This window comes from Amblyraja radiata, chromosome 7 (assembly GCF_010909765.2).
Source record: "Amblyraja radiata isolate CabotCenter1 chromosome 7, sAmbRad1.1.pri, whole genome shotgun sequence".
NCBI classification, from domain to species: domain Eukaryota; kingdom Metazoa; phylum Chordata; class Chondrichthyes; order Rajiformes; family Rajidae; genus Amblyraja; species Amblyraja radiata.
Window position 1 is genome coordinate 6,243,858 of NC_045962.1, and position 17,498 is coordinate 6,261,355.

At 44.8% G+C, this 17,498-nt stretch overlaps 1 protein-coding gene across 8 annotated transcripts in view; it reads right to left on the reverse strand.

Annotated features, from left to right (window-relative positions):
- mlph (melanophilin) overlaps nt 1-17,498 on the reverse strand; it is a 144,860-nt gene that overhangs the window by 49,836 nt on the left and 77,526 nt on the right. For 7 of the 8 annotated variants that reach the window (XM_033023624.1, XM_033023622.1, XM_033023619.1 and 4 more), the window contains exons 3-5: nt 16,841-17,062; nt 12,532-12,668; nt 9,487-9,540 (exon numbers count right to left, since the gene is read on the reverse strand). In XM_033023624.1, coding sequence (XP_032879515.1) covers nt 9,487-9,540; nt 12,532-12,668; nt 16,841-17,062 — 413 coding nt within the window. The remainder of the gene's footprint in view (nt 1-9,486; nt 9,541-12,531; nt 12,669-16,840; nt 17,063-17,498) is intronic. The other variant, XM_033023625.1, reaches the window with a different exon arrangement.

Below are 17,498 nucleotides of genomic sequence, written 5' to 3' on the forward strand. Positions count from 1 at the left end.
ACGGTAAACTTCCACTGACACGCACAGTAAATCAGAAAATACATTCTTGGCCCATGCCACAGGATTCAATATGACCGATTGACACAAGCTGGAAGTAACAAAGTCCGTGATTAATTGGTGAACGCAAGCAATTAAAGCAACTTCTGCTCCTTTCGTTAGCAAAGGGGAACCTTTTAATTGAGCAGAAATTTTCGACAATAGACAATAGACTATAGGTGAGGAGTAGGCCATTCATCTCTTCAAGCCAACACCACTATTCACTGTGATCATGGCTGATCATCCACAATCAGTACCCCTTTCCTCCCTTTTCTCCATATCCCTTGACTCCGCTATCTTTAAGAGCTCTATCTTACTCTCTCTTGAAGGCATCCAGAGAATTGGCCTCCACTGCCTCCAGAGGCAGAGAATTCCACAGATTCACAACTCTCTGGATGAAAATGTTATTCATAACAAGAGGATTTCAGTATAGGAGTAAAGAGGTTCTTCTGCAGTTGTATAGGGTGCTGGTAAGACCACATCTGGAGTATTGTGCACAGTTTTGGTCTCCTAATTTGAGGAAGAACATCCTTGTGATTGAGGCAGTGCAGCGTAGGTTCACGAGATTGATCCCTGGGATGGCAGGACTGTCATATGAGGAAAGATTGAAAAGACTAGGCTTGTATTCACTGGAGTTTAGAAGGATGCGGGGGATCTGATAGAAACATATAAAATTAAAAAAGGACTGGACAAGCTAGATGCAGGAAAAATGGTCCCAATGTTGGGCGAGTCCAGAACCAGGGGCCACAGTCTTAGAATAAAGGGGAGGTCATTTAAGACTGAGGTGAGAAAAAATGTTTTCACCCAGAGAGTTGTGAATTTGTGGGATTCCCTGCCACAGAGGGCAGTGGAGGCCAAATCACTGGATGGATTTAAGAGAGAGTTAGATAGAACTCGAGGGACTAGTGGAACCAAGGGATATGGGGAGAAGGCAGGCACGGGTTATTGATTGTGGACAATCAGCTATGATCACAATGAATGGCGGTGCTGGTTCGAAGGGCCGAATGGCTTCCTCTAGCAACTATTTTCTATGTTTCTATATCTCATCTCCGTTCTAAATGGCCTACTCCTTATTCTTAAACTGTGGTCCCTGGTTCTGGACACCCCCAATTGACTCTATTGGACAGCAAATGAAGCAGGCACCTTTTGATGGTAGACCATGGAGCTGATAGAGTACCAGGAGCTCACAGTGGCAGTTTAGTTTATTGTCACGTGTACCAAGGTACAGTGAAAAGCTTTTGTTGCATGCTATCCAATCAGCAGAAAGACAATACTTTCGACAATTACAATCGATCCATTTACAGTGTATAGATACATTAGAGGATAACGTTTAGTGCAAGGTAAAACCAGCAAAGTCCGATCAAGGATAGTCTGAGGGTCACCAATGAGGTAGATAGTAGTTCAGCACTGCTCTCTGGTTGTGGTATGATGATTCAGTTGCCTGATAACAGCTGGGAAGAAACTGTCCCTGTACCTCGGTACATGTCACAATAAACTAAACTGAACTCCTAGGAAATTGGGAGGGGCAGGTAGCTGAACTGTTCATGGACATGCCATTTTGAGACCAGCAACCACTGTTCTATTAGCTTTAGGATACTTATGGAAAAAGACAGGGCGGGCCTGCCTGTTACAGTACATTTCGAAATTGAGGCCAAGCCAACATTGATGGTATTGAGCAGGAACTCGTTCAAAGTGTTTGGAGCAAAAGAGTGGATTGCTTTTAAAAATGTTGTGATTATAGTTCAGGGCATGCATGTTCCTGTTAGTGTGAAGGGCAAGGCAGGTGGGCGTAAAGAAGCTTTGATGATGAGAGAAATTGAGACTGGTCAAGAAAGAGAAGGAGGCATGGGACAGGTATGGGCAACTGGGAGCAATTGTATCCCAGGAGGAGATTCCATGGTATCCTCGCTCCAGGAACTGAGGAGCCCAATAATGAAGGAAATCGTGAGGGGAAAAGGATGGCAGTAGAGAGCTTTGGCAGATAACATGTAGGATAATCCAAGAGAATTTGTAAATACATTAAGGGAGAGAGAGCAATCAAAGCGGCCATCTTTGTATGGAGCCACAGGAGATGGGCAAGGTCCTCAATGAGTATTTCTCTGTTTTTACCGTGAAGAAAAACAACTTGGGGCAGTCAATGGAAGTGTCTTGAGGGCAGTCAGTATTTCGGTCAAGGAGGTGCTGAATGTCCTAACGCTTATGAAGGTAGACAAATCCCGCAGGCCTGAACAGACATATCCGAGGACACTGTGGGGAGCTGCAGAAGAAATTGCTGGAGCCCTTGCAAAGATTTGAGTCATTATTAAAAGCTGGTGAGGTGCCGGAAGACTAGAGGGTGGCAAATGTTTTGCTTGTACAGTATTTAAGAAGGGCTGCAAAAAAATGCCTGCAAACTATAGGCCAGTGAATCTAACATCTGTGGTTACTCGAGAGTATTCTGAGGGATAAGATATTTATGCATTTAGATAGACAAAGGCTGATTGGGGATAGTTGGCATGTTTTTGTACATGGGAGATCGTGTCCCGATTCTGATTGAGTTTTCTGAAGATGTAACCAAAAAGCTGATGGAGGAACAGTTGTAGACATTGTCAATATGGATTTCAGCAAGGCATTTGACATGGTTCTGCATTGTAGGCTGCTTTGAAAGGTTAGATTTGAAAGGTTAGATCACATTGGATATGAATGTAGAAGACAGAATTAGTAAGGTTACAGATGAAATTACAATGGGTGGCATTGTAGATAGTGAAGATTGTCAACGAAGGTTACAGCCGGATCTTGATCAGTTGGGCAAGTGGGCAGAAGAATGATTAATGGAGTTTTAATGCAGCTGTTTAATGTAAGATATTGCATTTTGGTAAGTCTTACAAGCGTAGGACATTCACAGTAAATAGCAGTGCTCTGGGGAGTGTTGTATCTGGGAGTGCAGGTACATCTTTGATTGCAAATGGTGTCACAGATAGATAAGATGGTCAAGAAGGCAAGAAGGGAGAGTTTGGGCATGCTAGGACTGCAATCCATGGAGCATAGGGAGATGAGAGGTGATCTTATCGAGGTAGACGTGATTTACAGAAGACCTTTGCTAATGTGCCGCAGGTGAGGCTGCTGAAGAAGATGAGAGCCCATGGTATCAAAGGGCAGGTACTAGCATTGATAGCAGGTAGGCTAGGTGGCAGAAGACAAAGAGTGGCAGTAAAGGGGGCTTTTTCTGCTTGGCTGCCAGTGACTAGTGGAGTTCCGCAGCGGTCGGTGCTGGGGCTGCTACTCCTCACGTTGTATATTAATGATTTAGTTGTGGGAATTGTTAGCTTTGTGGCCAACTTTGCAGACAATATGGAGATAGGCGGAGGGGCAGGTAAGATAGAGAAAGCAGGGACTCTGCAGAAGTACTTGGACAGATTGGGAGAGTGGGCTGAGAAGTGGCAGAAGGAATATAGCATAGCACAGTGTGGAGACAGGCATTTTGGTAGTAGGAATAAAGGCACAGATTATTTTCAAAATGTGGAGAGAATTCAGAAATTAGAGGTGCAAAGGGATTGGGATTGCTGGTGCAGGATTCCCAAAAGGTTAATTTGCAAGTTGAATCGGTAGTAAGGAAGGTGAATGCAATGATAATATATATTTTGAGAATACAAAAAAACAGGGATGTAAGGCTGAGGTTTTATAAGGCCCTGGTCAGACCACATCCAGAGTATTGTGAGCAATTTTGTGCCCCATATCTGAGGATGGATGTGCTGGAGAGGGCCCAGAGGAGGTTTACGAGAATGATCCCAGGAATGATTGGGTTAACATATGATGAGCGTTTGACGGCACTGGGCCTGTACTCGCTGGAGTTTAGAAGATTGAGGGAGACCGCATTGAAACGTACCGAACAGTGAAAGGCCTGGATAGAGTGGATGTGGAGAGGATGTTTCCACTAGTGGGAGAGTCTAGGACCTGAGGCCATAGCCTCAGAATAAAAGGACATACCTTTAGAAATATGATGAGGAATTTCTTTGATTAGAGGGTGGTGAATCTGTGGGATTCACAAAGACAAAGGGTGAAGACTGCAACAACCAGGCTCAGGAATAGCTACTTCCCCACAGCCATCAGGCTATTAAACCTGGCTCGGACAAACTCTAATTATTAATAACCACTTTCTGTTATTTGCACTTTACCAGTTTATTTATTCATGTGTGTATATATTTATATCATGGTATATGGACACATTTATCTGTTTTGTAGTAAATGCCTACTATTTTCTGTGTGCTTAAGCAAAGCAAGAATTTCATTGTCCTATACAGGGACACATGACAATAAACTCACTTGAACTTGAACTTGAACTTGTTGGTAATATGGAATGAGCTGCCAGAGGAGATGATTGAGGCATAAACTATGACAACATTTAAAAGTCTTTTATTACATTGATAGGAAAGGTTTAGAGGGATATGGGCTAAATGCAAGTGGGTGGGACTAATGTAGAAGGGGCACCTTGGTGGGCATGGGCAAGCCGGGCCGAAGGTTTTGTTTCTGTGCTGTATGACTGTGACTAACAGCAATGCCACAGGTTAGCAGGGCCATTAAAAAGCAAACTGTGCTTGAGTATATAGTTTTGGAGGAATAGAATTGAAAAGTAGTAAGCATTGAATCTTGCTTAGGGCATACTAGGAAGGAACTGAAGATGCTGGTTTAAACTCCTGCTGCTCACCTATAAATCACTACATGGTTTAGGACCAAAGTATATCACTGACATGCTTCCACTATATAAGCCTTCTAGACCGCTAAGATCTTCTGAAACCAATCTGTTAGTGATTCCCAGAGTAAATACAAAACATGGGAAAGCAGGATTTAGTTACTAGGCAACAAATAGCTGGAATAAACTTCCTGAAGATTTAAGACTTGCCTCAACTTTGACCACTTTTAAAACAAGACTGAAAACTTTTATGTTTACTTTAGCTTTCAGCTAAATCTTAACTACATTGCACTTTTAACTTTTGCACTTTTTTTATAATGCATTTTTAATTTTGCTTTTCTTTTCTTTTAGTTCTTCTATTTTATTTCATTTTATTATTTCATTTTATTGTATGACATGTTTTTATGTGAAGCACTTTGAGTCTGCCTCGTGTATGAAATGTGCTACATAAATAAAGTTGCCTTGCCTTGCCTAAACCGAAGATATGACCCAAAAAGCTGGAGTAACTCAGCGGGTCAGACAGCATCTCTGGAGAAAAGGAATAGGTGACGTTTCGGGTCGAGACCCAAAAGGGCATACGAGGTGCCTTGGACATAGGTCAGGAGCAAATGTACCAGGGGGGATAAGTTGGAGTTGAGGTCCATGAAAATGATTTCAGGTGGTCAGAGCAGGCAGAAACAATGGATCTGCCAGGTCATTGTGTTTATGGATTGTGGGGAGAGGGTAAAACCAGGCTGTGCGGGGCTGGGAAACAATAGGGTTGGAAGCTGTGGAGGGCCTCAGAAATGGTCTAAGAGATTATGGCCTGGTGCTCATCTGCGGAATCATGGTCGAAGGATAAATAGGAGGAGGTGTCCAAGAGCTGGCGACTGGTCCTAGTGCGGTAGAGGTCATCTCGCCAGACTACCAAGTACTGTGTACAATTTTGACCCCCACATTATAGAAAGGATATAATGGAACTCAAGAGGGTGAGAGAACTTTTCTTAAAGTTTAGTATTACTTTAGTTTATTGTCAGGTGTATATGGACAGTAGCGGAAAGGTGAGGGTGTATGTGCCAAGAAGTGATGATTCGATTGTGTCATTTTCTTTGAGAATTTCATTATATCTTTAAAATGATGACCGGTTTTGATGAGAGGATGCAGAGAGAATACTTTCACTTGTGAACAGCATTAAGGACAGACGGACGCACACACACGCACACACACACATGCACGCACACGCACGCACACACACACACAACAAAGGCAGGGGCCAAGGAAAGCAGGGGAGCGCTGTCTGAAATTCACAAATTGGTGCAAAGCCAAAGTGATAGCCGCAATGAACAGGAAGGTTAAAGACGGCTGGCACAGTGTACGGTAAGTCCTTTAAAAGAGCTGAGAGGGGGGCGAGAAGGGTGGAGAATGAGTGGAAACACTTTTAAGAAGCAAGACAACTTTTAATAAGCCAGAGATACACAGCTGTTGAGTTTAGCGGGCTTTAACATTACCGGTCTGTTTTCCTTGGTTCCGAAAACTCGTGGTTACGGCTTTTTTCCCCCAATGAGCCAATTAAAATGCCCGGTCAGCAAAGGGGATTACCTATGGCTACCTCGACTACCTATAACTACATGGCGATCCCACTGCCACTGCACTACGAGTTCAAAAGAATCGATTTTCTCCATGCCGACCAATTTTTACTCACAGAAAATTTTTCAGCATGTTGAAGAATTTTTCTCGACCAAACTGAGGCGGGAACTCCTCTCGAGCATGAAGGAGAGTTACAGTGACCTCCTAGGACCACGTGTCGACCATGCTGCAAGTTTGCGGCCAGCACAAACTCTCCTAAACTCGCAAATTAGGTCGCCACAGTGGGACAGGCCCTTCAGAGAGTCATTCGAGGAGTCAGCAGGAAATACAATAGGGAATTTAGGCAAAAATACTGATCCACAAATTGCTGAGAATGTGAGCTCACAGCTGCAGGGAGTAGACATTAGTAATATGGACAGAATTTTTGAGATACAGTGAGAATATGGGGGAGAAAGTGAGAGTTATGCTTATAGATTTAGGTGAGGCAAGACAGGGGAAAGTTTGAATGTGGCATTAATGAATGAATGAACACTTTGTCACATGTGACAAGTCAGTGAAATTCTTTGCTTGCCTACCCAAGGTATGCACATAAGGGCACTGACAAAGTTAAGCCCCTGTCCCACTTGTGTGTCCTTGGCATGCTAATTATGTGACCACATGGTCGTGTTGAGCCGCGACGGTCCTGCGAAGGTCTCGCGCGATTTCATGTGTCCGCACAGCTGTCTGGAACGCGTGACACCATTTGAAGATGGACACAAAATGCTGTAGTAACTCAGCGGGTCTGGCAGCATCTCTGGAGAGAAGGAATGGATGATGGTTCCGGTCGCGACTCTTCTTCAGTCTGAAAGAAGGGTCTTGACCCGAAATGTCACCCATTGCTTCTCTCCAGAGATGCTGCCGGTCCCGCTGAGTTACTCCAGCATTTTGTGTCTATCTTCAATTTTCTTGGCCCCGCTCTGGGAGTAGAAGTGGGGGGCGGATCCGGACCGCAACGGCCGTGAGCCCCAGGCTGAGCTTGCCTGCTTCTGCTGCTGTTGGAGGTGAGACGTTGCGTCGCGCCAGGGTCTTGGGCCTGTCCCACTTTGGCCGTCAGTTACGCGACAGGCCGTTGGCGCGCGAAGATTTTGTTTAATTTTCTGAAGAAGGGTTTAATTTCAAAACAGATACAAAAAGGTGGAGTAACTCAGCGGGTCAGACAACATCTCTGGAGAAATGGAATAGGTGACCTTTCGGGGTTTTTCGAAACGTTGTCTGTTCATTTCCCACCATAGGTGCTGTTTGCCCAGTGGAGTTCCTCAAACCGTTTATTTCTTTGGCTCATTTCTGCACTGTATATTCTTGATATCTTACGTAAATGTCTTATCTCAGAGCATTTATGGAAGAAATCATACTTACATCATAACAATGATCGTACCTTCGACATTATATGTCACTGGAGTGATTGGTAACAAATACTTAAGATTAACTATAGGTGTGTATTAATTATTGCCACGTTGCTGGAGTGGGCCGCAGGAGGCCCTGTTGCAGCCTGGGGCTCGGCTGGACTGGGCGCTGCTCCAAGGGGCCGAGCACGTGGACCGCACGCGGCCTACAGTTGTGGAGGACACTAACCGATAGGTTTAGCCGGGTCGACCCCAACACCGGCAGGACAACAGGCCTTCATGGTTATGTAAATCCTGGCCAAAACAGTTAAAATAAAGTAAAGGATTTATGCATCTACAAGGCCTGTTAGCCTTTTTCTGTAAGAAGCCACAAGCTGCGAGCTGGTGCCATGAAGTCTAGGACCCAGATCGATATATCAGATAAGGTGAGGTCCAGATTTCCTCCCAATTGGTAGAATGTATGAGGACTCTGTAAAGAAACTCCAAGAGGTTTACATGCATTGGCTTGATTGGATAATTTCAAAGGGATTGTAAATAATGTTAATATTGTTGCAGGACAGTTATACTGCTGTTTGATGATTGGCTGAAGTGTGAAGCCCTGGCTGGATTGTGTGTACTGCCAGGGTAAATGTTGCATTATTCAGTTAGCTGACTACTTTCCAGAAGCTTCTGTCAAAACATTGTATTGGGACTCTCTGTAATTGGGTAGGAACTGTCAATAATACTTTGGTGTAATCGATATGTGTGCTGATTGGCTTGTAAGGGGCGCCACCCCTATGTAGTTCGGCCCCGCAGGGTTCGTTGACCTATAAAAGGCAGCCCCCACTAGGATCGTTGTCGATCTTCTGGAAGGGCGCTTGGGACTGCGTGACCTTTTGGAAGTGTTTGCTTGCACGAGGCTGAAGGCTTGGCCAGGCTGAGACAAGGATCGAACCCGCGGTGGTTAGGTATCGTATAGGGGATTCGTTGTTTGTTCAAAAAATATAGTGGTCCAGTGCTTGACTCAGTGTCTTACTGAACTAGACTAAGGGGGGTAAACTTTAGGAGCATAATTACACTCGGATTAAGAACCCGACACTTATAGCAACTGTGAATTGAAAATGACGCTGTATATTGTCTCAGTATGCTACTGCTATACACTTGTACTGCATCTGAGATGCTTATCTAATAGGATACGATACGATAGAACTTTATTTAACCCAGGAGGGAAATTGTTCTGCCAACAGTCATGAAACACAAGATACATGAAACATGAAATTAAAGTGACGAGTGGAAAGGATTGGGCATGTGCAAAGATTGGGGTGGGGGTAGTCAGTCTGCCCCACGACAGGAGGGGGAGGAGTTGAACAGTTTGATAGCCACATTGGAAAAGGATTTCCTGTGGCATTCTGTACTGCATCTTGATGGAACCAGTCTGTTGCTGAAGGTGCTCCTCATGTTGACCAGAGTGTCTAAATGCTTATGTATGGTGATACTTGTACTGAACTGGATACAACAATGAATTTCACTGTCCCTCGGCATATGTGACAAATGTATTATTGTTTTCCCTTTCTGCGATGAACTGTGATCCTAATCAACAGTTCGCTTGAGAGCTACACTGAGGAGTTGGAGATGCACTACCTGTTTGGATGATGGCAGGGGGTCGAAACTGGCAATTATCTCTTCTGTACGGGGTACGTTTTATGTCAATTGGCAGATGGCTCAGCCAAGGATTACTGGTGGCAAACAGACAGATGCTGTATCGTTAGCATCATTGGATACACACAGGGGTCGGACATTGGTCTCATCGGATTTCTGCAAAGTGGACGATCAATTAAATATTTATTTACTCACACTGTAAATAACTGTCGGATTCTTGGTCGTATTCACCTTCTTCACAGTGTGAATCTGTAAGAGGTGACGCAGACATTAACGATAACATTTCAATCATTTTTCTCAATTTTACAAGTAACTGCGTCCCATTGTATCCCAGTGAATGCCTGGCAAAAGCTTCTAAATCACTGAAGAGACACAAATAAATCACGGAGGGGTGGCACGCTGGCGCAGCGGTAGAGTTGCTGCCTTACAGCGCCGGAGACACGGGTTCGGTCCCGACTACGGGTGCTGTCCGTACAGAGATTGTACGTTTCTCCCGAGACTGTGTGGGTTTTCTCTGAGAGCTTCGGTTTCCTCCCACACTCCAAAGACGAACAGGTCTGAAGGTTAATTGGCTTGGTATATGAGCAAATTGTCCCTCGTGTGTGTAGGATCACTGTGCGTGGATCACTGTGTGCGGGGATCACTGGTCAGTGTGGACTCGATGGGCCGAAGGGTCAGTTTCTGCGCTCTATCTCTAAACTAAACTCATAAAAAAAATAAACAGCCATAGGTTAGGTGAAACTGGACCTCAATAATGCTTCTCCAGTTGAGACCTTCAACAAATACCAACTTACATTGTCCAAGATATTATAGTGATATTTCTGAAAATCTTCCACAAAAAACTATTTGCATCCTCTTGATGGCACTGCGGAAAGTGGTGAACACAACCCAGTCTATCACAGGCTCGTAACTTCCTTCCATCTAGTTCATCTCCAGGCTCTGTCGTATCAGGAAGGAAACATCAAGGATGCTAGTCACCATGGCCATTCGCTTTTCTCCCTTCTACCTTTGGGATAAGATCCTCATAACCTCTGACACCCACACTAATCAAGAATCTATCAATCCCTGCCTTAAAGATATTCATTGACTTGGCCTCCACAGTCTTGTGTGGCAATGAAATCCACAGATTTGCCGCCCTTTGACTCCTCATCTTCTTTGTAATGATATAACGTTTTATTCTGAGGCTATGGCCTCTTGTCCTAGACTCTCCCACTAGTGGAAACATCCTCTCCATATTCACTCTATCCAGGCCTTTCACTATTCGGTAGGTTTCAATGAGGGACCCTCCTCATCCTTCGAAACTCCAGCAAGTACAGGCCCAGAGCCGTCGAACGCTTATCATATGTTAACCCACTCATCCCTAGGATAATGCACATAAACCTCCTCTGGACCCTCTCCAATGGCTGTACATCCTTCCTGAGCCTGAGGAAGGGTCTCGACCCGAGGCGTCACCCATTCCTTCTCTCCAGAGATGCTGCCTGACCCGCTGAGTTACTCTAGCATTTTGTGTCATCTTTCTTCAGATACGGGGCCCAAAACAGACAGCATCTCTGGAGAAAAGAAAGAGGTGACGTTTTGGGTCAAGACCCTTCTTCAGACTCCTATCTGAGGAAGGGTCTCAAACCGAAATGTGATATTCCTTTTCTCCAGAGATGCTGTCTGTCCCGCTGAGTTATTCCAGCTTTTAGTGTCTATCTTCGGTTTAAACCAGCATCTGCAGTTCCTTCCTATACAAGCTTTTCACTGTACCTTTGCAAACGTGACATCTTTTTTTTAGGCCCCCTTCGTTCATGGCTGACCATGGGTGTCTCCAGGGTGCTATTCCCTATATGGAGGAAGCCTGTGCGTGACTTTGTTTAACGTGGGGAGACTTGTGCACGGACAGCCACCCCACGGTCCTTGACAGATCTGGGTCAGGATCCAGTGGTTTGGAGTCCAAGACGACCGGAGACCCTTTTCTGCTGCAGCCCTTCATCCGCCTTCCCAGCCGTTGTGACGCTTCACTAAGGTCAGCCATCATCCTCCGCCTATTCCACCGTGGAGGTCTTGGTTGGACTGCTCTTTGTCAGGGACCTCCCTCTCGACCTTACTGCAATGGGTGGCCCTACTAGGAGCATAGCTCCAGACGGCATCGCTCTCAGGATCCCAGGTCCACACAAGCTTCTCCATCACGACAAGGTGACAATCCATGGAGAATGTGACAATAATAAACTAAACTAAAGCTGAACATTTAGTCAGAGCTACTGGCTTACAGTCACCCCGTTGGATTGCAACCTTGTGGTGGTCGGAGAGCTTGTGTGTCTCAGTGACCCCTAGAGCTATGCCAGCGGGAGATTAATCTCCTGTTAGAGTCTCCCATGCTGGACAGGTCAAAGGGTAGAGGCGAAACGAAGAGCGATCCACTGGTCCTCCAGGTTGGAGGTTGAGCACAGGGCTAACAAACCCCGTCTCATAAAACACATATGTAACGGAAACAGCAACTGAAGGAACCAACACTACTGGGCGTGATGGACTTCCAGGGCTATCGATAGATGCTAGGGTGAATGTAGAACCAGACAGCATCCCAAGAATAACCCTGCACTGGAAGGGAAAAGGAAAAGAGGGAGACCCAAAGCCACCTGGCGTCGAACTGTAGTGGAGGAAATGAAAACAGAGGCTAGTGGAATCAAAGGATATGAGGAAAAGGCAGGCATGGGTTATTGATTGGGGACGATCAGCCATGATCACAATGAATGGCGGTGCTGGCTCGAAGGGCCGAATGGCCTCCTCCTGCACCTATTTTCTATGTTTCTAAAACAATGGACCTGATCTGGGCTTGTGTCCAGAAGCTAGCCCAGAACAGACAGGAGTGGAGGACCTTCGTTGCTGCCCTACATGCCAGGAGGCATAATAGGCAGTAAGTAAGTAAGTACTGGCTAACAGTGATGGGACCATGATCAAAATGGATGATAATGCATTGCCACAGAAACTATTAACCAGCATTAGAATATTTAGACCATAGCACTTCAACATATCTCAAAAGAATAAATCAATCATTGAAAACTTATGATCCATCTACTTCATGCTGTGCATCATTTAATCATAACCACCATTCTTTAATTTGTTTATCTTCAACACTGTTCTGATCCTCCTTGTTTGCTTCTTTAAGGCATAACCTATCCAACCAGTTATCGCAAAGGCAAGCGATCTATACCCTCTGGAGAGTAACATGATCGCAGATAGAAGGAACCGAGAGCATACCTAAATGTTGAACGGGATGTTTTTCTACACTTTGATCTCTCTTGTTCAAAGAACGCATCACCGCGGCGCTGCCATTGTTTGTGAAACGCGATTTCACATGGTTGTAAAACCAGTCCAGCGATGCAGTCTTTACAATCCTGAAAAAAAAAACGAGAGTTGGGATTTAGAACCTGAAGGTTTATCCTTTGGCTGAAACCCGTGTGTACAGTAGTATCACTCAAGATGCAGCACTATCAATTCCTACTCCCACTAGTACCGTGTCTCCTCAAGAACCAAGTGGCAGATTTTATTTTAAAATTCCTTCTTTTGCCAGATTCAATCCTATGGTGTCAAATTTAAGTTCACTTTATTTCCTTCATCTCAAGTTGTCTCTGCACTACCATAAACATCAGGCTCGTCAAATCTTGGTTCAATTTTCCCTCTGATTTCTTAAGGGGCTGTCCCACTTGGGCGACCTAATCCGCGAGTTCTGGCGAGTTTGCCCTCGACTCATACTCGCAGCATGGTCGACACGAGGTCCTAGGAGGTCTTTGTAACTCTCCTTCATGCTCGAGGGTAGCGGAGGCCTCTGCTAGGTCGCGGTGTATTTTTCAACATGTTGAAAAATACCCGCCAGTATAAAAAGATAATGATGAAGACTATCTACGACTACCTTTGACTACCTTCGACTACCCTCGATTACCTACGACTAACATGTCTACCTACTACGACCAAACCTACGAGTAAAAAAAGTAACGATTTTTTCCATGGCGACCTTTTTTTTCTCGCGGGCATTTTTTAACATATTGAAAAAAACGCCGCGACCTATCTGAGGCCTCGAGTACGCGGAGACCACTCTCTAGCATGAAGGAGAGTTACGAGAACCTCCTATGACCTCGTGTCAACCAAGCTGTGAGTATGAATCAAGGGTAAACTCGCCAGAACTCGCAGATTAGGTCACCCAAGTGGGACAGCCCCTTTATACGGAGAGATTGGATGGGCTGTGGGGCTGTTCTCCATGGAATGAAGGAGGCTGAGAGGTGACCTTATAGAGGCTCATAGAATCATGAGTGGAATAGATAAAGTGAATGGGCATAGTCCTTTACGCAGAGTAGGGGAATCTAAAACTGAATGGCATACTTTTAAGGGTAAAAGGGAAGAATTGAATGGGTCAAGATATTCACACAGATGATGATGGGTATATGCAATGAGCTACTGGAGGAAATGGTATAGGCACATACAATTTAAAATTTTAAATAAATTTGGACAGATTCATGGATGGAATAGAATAGAATGCCTTTTATTGTCATTCAAACAGCATGGTTTGAATGAAATTGCATTTTCTACAGTCTTAACATTACAAAAAAACAAGACCACACTTAACACAGTTTTCACAAGCATCCATCACAGTGAATCTCCAACAGCTCCTCACTGTGATGGAAGGCAAAAGTCTTATCTTTTCCCTTTGTTCTTCTCCCGCGGTCCAGCAGTCCAACTGCAGCGTCGAGGCGACTGGGACTCCCGATGTCAAAGCCCCCAGCAAGCGATGGTAAGTCCCGTGGCCATTTAAGCCGCGCCGGGCGATGTTAGGCCCTGTTCCGAATCCTTCAAACCCCGTGATTCCGGCGGGAGAAGTTGCCGTTGCGGGAGCTCCGAAAAGTGGTCTCCCACCAGGGACCTGCGAGCTCCCGATGTTAACGCCCACAGGGCATGCGGCCGGAGCCTCCGAAGCTCCGTAGTCGGGTCGCAGCCGCGCACCACCACAGCTCTTTCCGCTCCGAAGTCGGCCAGCTCCGCAATGGCGAGTCCGCAGGCTCTGTGACTGGAGCCCTCACGTTGGTTCCGGTTGGAGGCCGCCGCCAGCTCCACGATGTTAAGTGCAACGACATCGGAGACCCGACAGGGAAAAAGTCGGGTCCCCGTAAAGGTAGGAGATTAAACGGTTTCCCCCCCACTCCCCACATACACACAGCTAAAAAATAAAAAATAAAAACTAGAGTCAAGACATACATTTAACAAGACAAAAATTAAAAAAAAGACAAACGGACTGCAGTCGGATAGGAAAGGTTTTGAGGAATCTAGGCCAATGCAGGCCAATGAGACTAGCTCAGGAAAGTATTTTGGTTAGCATCAATGAGTTGGGCCGAAGAACCAGTTTCTGTGCTGTACAGCTATATTACTCTCTGACAAAGTTTAATGAGGAAGAGAGAAATTCTTGGTGAATGAAAGGAATGTTGCCTAAATAATCGTACGCTTGGCCCTTTCAGACTCACAGCTTTTAACATGAAGATAGTCTGACAGAGGCACAGAACCTTACAGTTCTTCCCACTCAGGGAAGAAGAAATATGGATCTGAAGACCTGGTGGCACGGTGGCACAGTGGTAGAGTTGCTGTCATACAGCGCCAGAGACCCAGGTTCGATCCTGACTATGGGTGTGTCTGTACAGAGTTTGTACGTTCTCCCTGTGACCACATTGTTTTTTTCCCAGGTGCCCCACTTTCCTCCCACACTCCACAGACGTACAGATTTATAGGTTAATTTGGCTTCGGTAAAAATTGTAAATTGTCCCTAAAGTGCTGGTGTTCGGGGATTGCTGGTCGGTGCGGACCCAGGTGGGACGAAAGGGCCTGTTTCCACGCTGTATCTCAAAAACTAAAAAAAATAAAATTAAAATAAGAGAACTATAACAACATTCAGGACAAAGTATTTGTGAGGTATAAGAACGTTTAGAAAACAATGGACAGTTATTGCATACAAGAAAAATAAATATTAATAATGGAAAATGTACACTGGACAATGTTATAGAAACATAAAAGCTTGCATCCAGTCATCATCATCGGCGGTCACTCGAAACAAGTATGACTCTCCTCTCATGGAGGACGCCTGTGCATGCCTTTGTTTAACGAGGGGAGACTGGTGCACAGACACCCACCACACGGTCCTTGACAGATCTGGGTCAGAATCCAGTGGCATGCATCCAGTAAGAAATGAAGCTCAGCATGTTATTTCATTGACAGATAAACATACTGTCATCCTACCACAAGATGGCGATCAGGCACCAGGATTACTTTTATGCAGATAGACACAAAAACCTGGAGTAATAGCCCTGTCCCACGGTACAAGTTCATTCCAAGAGCTCTACCGAGTTTAAAAAAAATCAAACTTGTGATAAGCACAAAGAATGAATGTAGCGGGTACGTCGGAGCTCGGGGATGTTTCTTAGCGGTTCGTAACTCTAACGGCAGGTACTCGGGAAGACTCGCTAACGGCAGGTAAGCACGGGAAGACTCGTGAAGATTTTTCAACGTTGAAAAATGTCCACGAGAGCCCCGAGTACCGACGAGTGGCCATTACCGTAAATCTCCTAGTTCGAATCAGGGCAAACTCGGGAGAACTCTTGGAATGAACTCGTACCGTGGGACAGGGCTTTAACTCTGCAGGTCAGACAGAATCTCTGGAGAAAGGGACTAGGTGATATTTTGGGTCGAGACCCTTCTTCAGACTCGAAACGTCACCTATTCCCTTTCTCCAGACACGCTGACTGACCCGCTGAGTTACTCCAGCATTTTGTGATTTTGTGTCTATCTTTGGATTAAACCAGCATCAGCAGTTCCTTCCTACACAGGGTTTACTTCTCTGATTGTGCCACACAGCACCTCATTATAATCTGACAAGTGTACATTACTGCCCTTGTGTTTACCAGACCAGACCTCAATTTTCTTTGCTTTTGCCATCAAGGCAACTTGTAACCTAATAAAAAGTAAGCAATTTTTGCAATAGTTATTTGTGCCCATAACTGAATGGATTCAAGTGTTCTCATCTTGCACCAGTACATTACTGTATATCCCTGATCAAAATGATTCTACCCCAGATGTATTTCCAGGAATTTAGCTCATTGCAAAAGGCTGTAAATTAAAATCTGAATTTTAGATGCAATAGGAAAAGCAGTCAAATTCCCAGCAGCTAATTTCTGCAAATGATTTAACTGAGCCTGGCTGGGACCCATGTTATATTACCTGTTGGTTTAACTTCAATTTGGCACAATAATTTTGTCACATTCAAAGTTTGAAAGCTTCTCTTTACTGGGGTTATTGGCAGTGGAAAAAAGTTGGGAACTCAGAAGCGATAGGAACAAAATTAGGCCATTCGGTCCATCAAGTCTACGCCATTCAATCGTGGCTGATCTATCTCTCCCCCTCAACCCCATTCTCCTGCCTTCTCCCCATAACCCCTGACACCCTCCATACATATAGGCAGGGAAAACTTGGAGTTAAGAAAATAAACACGATGCTCATGCAGAAGAAAGATTGGTTTGCATGCTTTTCTCACCTGGCTATCCGGCATGAATCACACACCCAGCGGAACGTCTTTTTGTTGAATTTGCTACACGTTTTGCAGATGTTCAAAGAACAATCCAGACATCGACGCTTGCTGTTCATCAAAAATTGGAAGGGCTCCAGACAGAGAATACAATGACTTTCATTAAATTTGGCTTGCTTTGTTAGAAACCTCCTCTTAGTCTCTTCATCCGCAATCCTACATTTTAGTTCCCTGGATGACAGGAAGCAGGAGAGGAAGGAAAGGCACAAGGTGGAAATATAGAGAAACAGATGAGCAAATCAAAGCAAAAGAAATAAGATGAATTTATTGGAACAGCTGACAAATAGATTGATGCAATGCACAGTTCATACGCCAGTCAGATGGTTTTCAACTCGATGGAAGTACTGTGGGTTTTAATTGAATATGAATTTGTTCCCAAGTTTGAGGGAATGTAAACGTTAATGATATTGCATATTGGTGGGACTGATCGGGAATTCAGGTGGAAAATCTTTGAGGACTTCCTGACCGCTCAACCTAAATTTCCGAGGCATACATTCCGTGTGCAATGCTCAAACAAAATGTGTCAAAAGCCATCACCGCGTATGAAAGTGCAATGCATATTCAAAGCAGTCTTTACGACTTGTAGACCCAGATACCCAAACCAGTT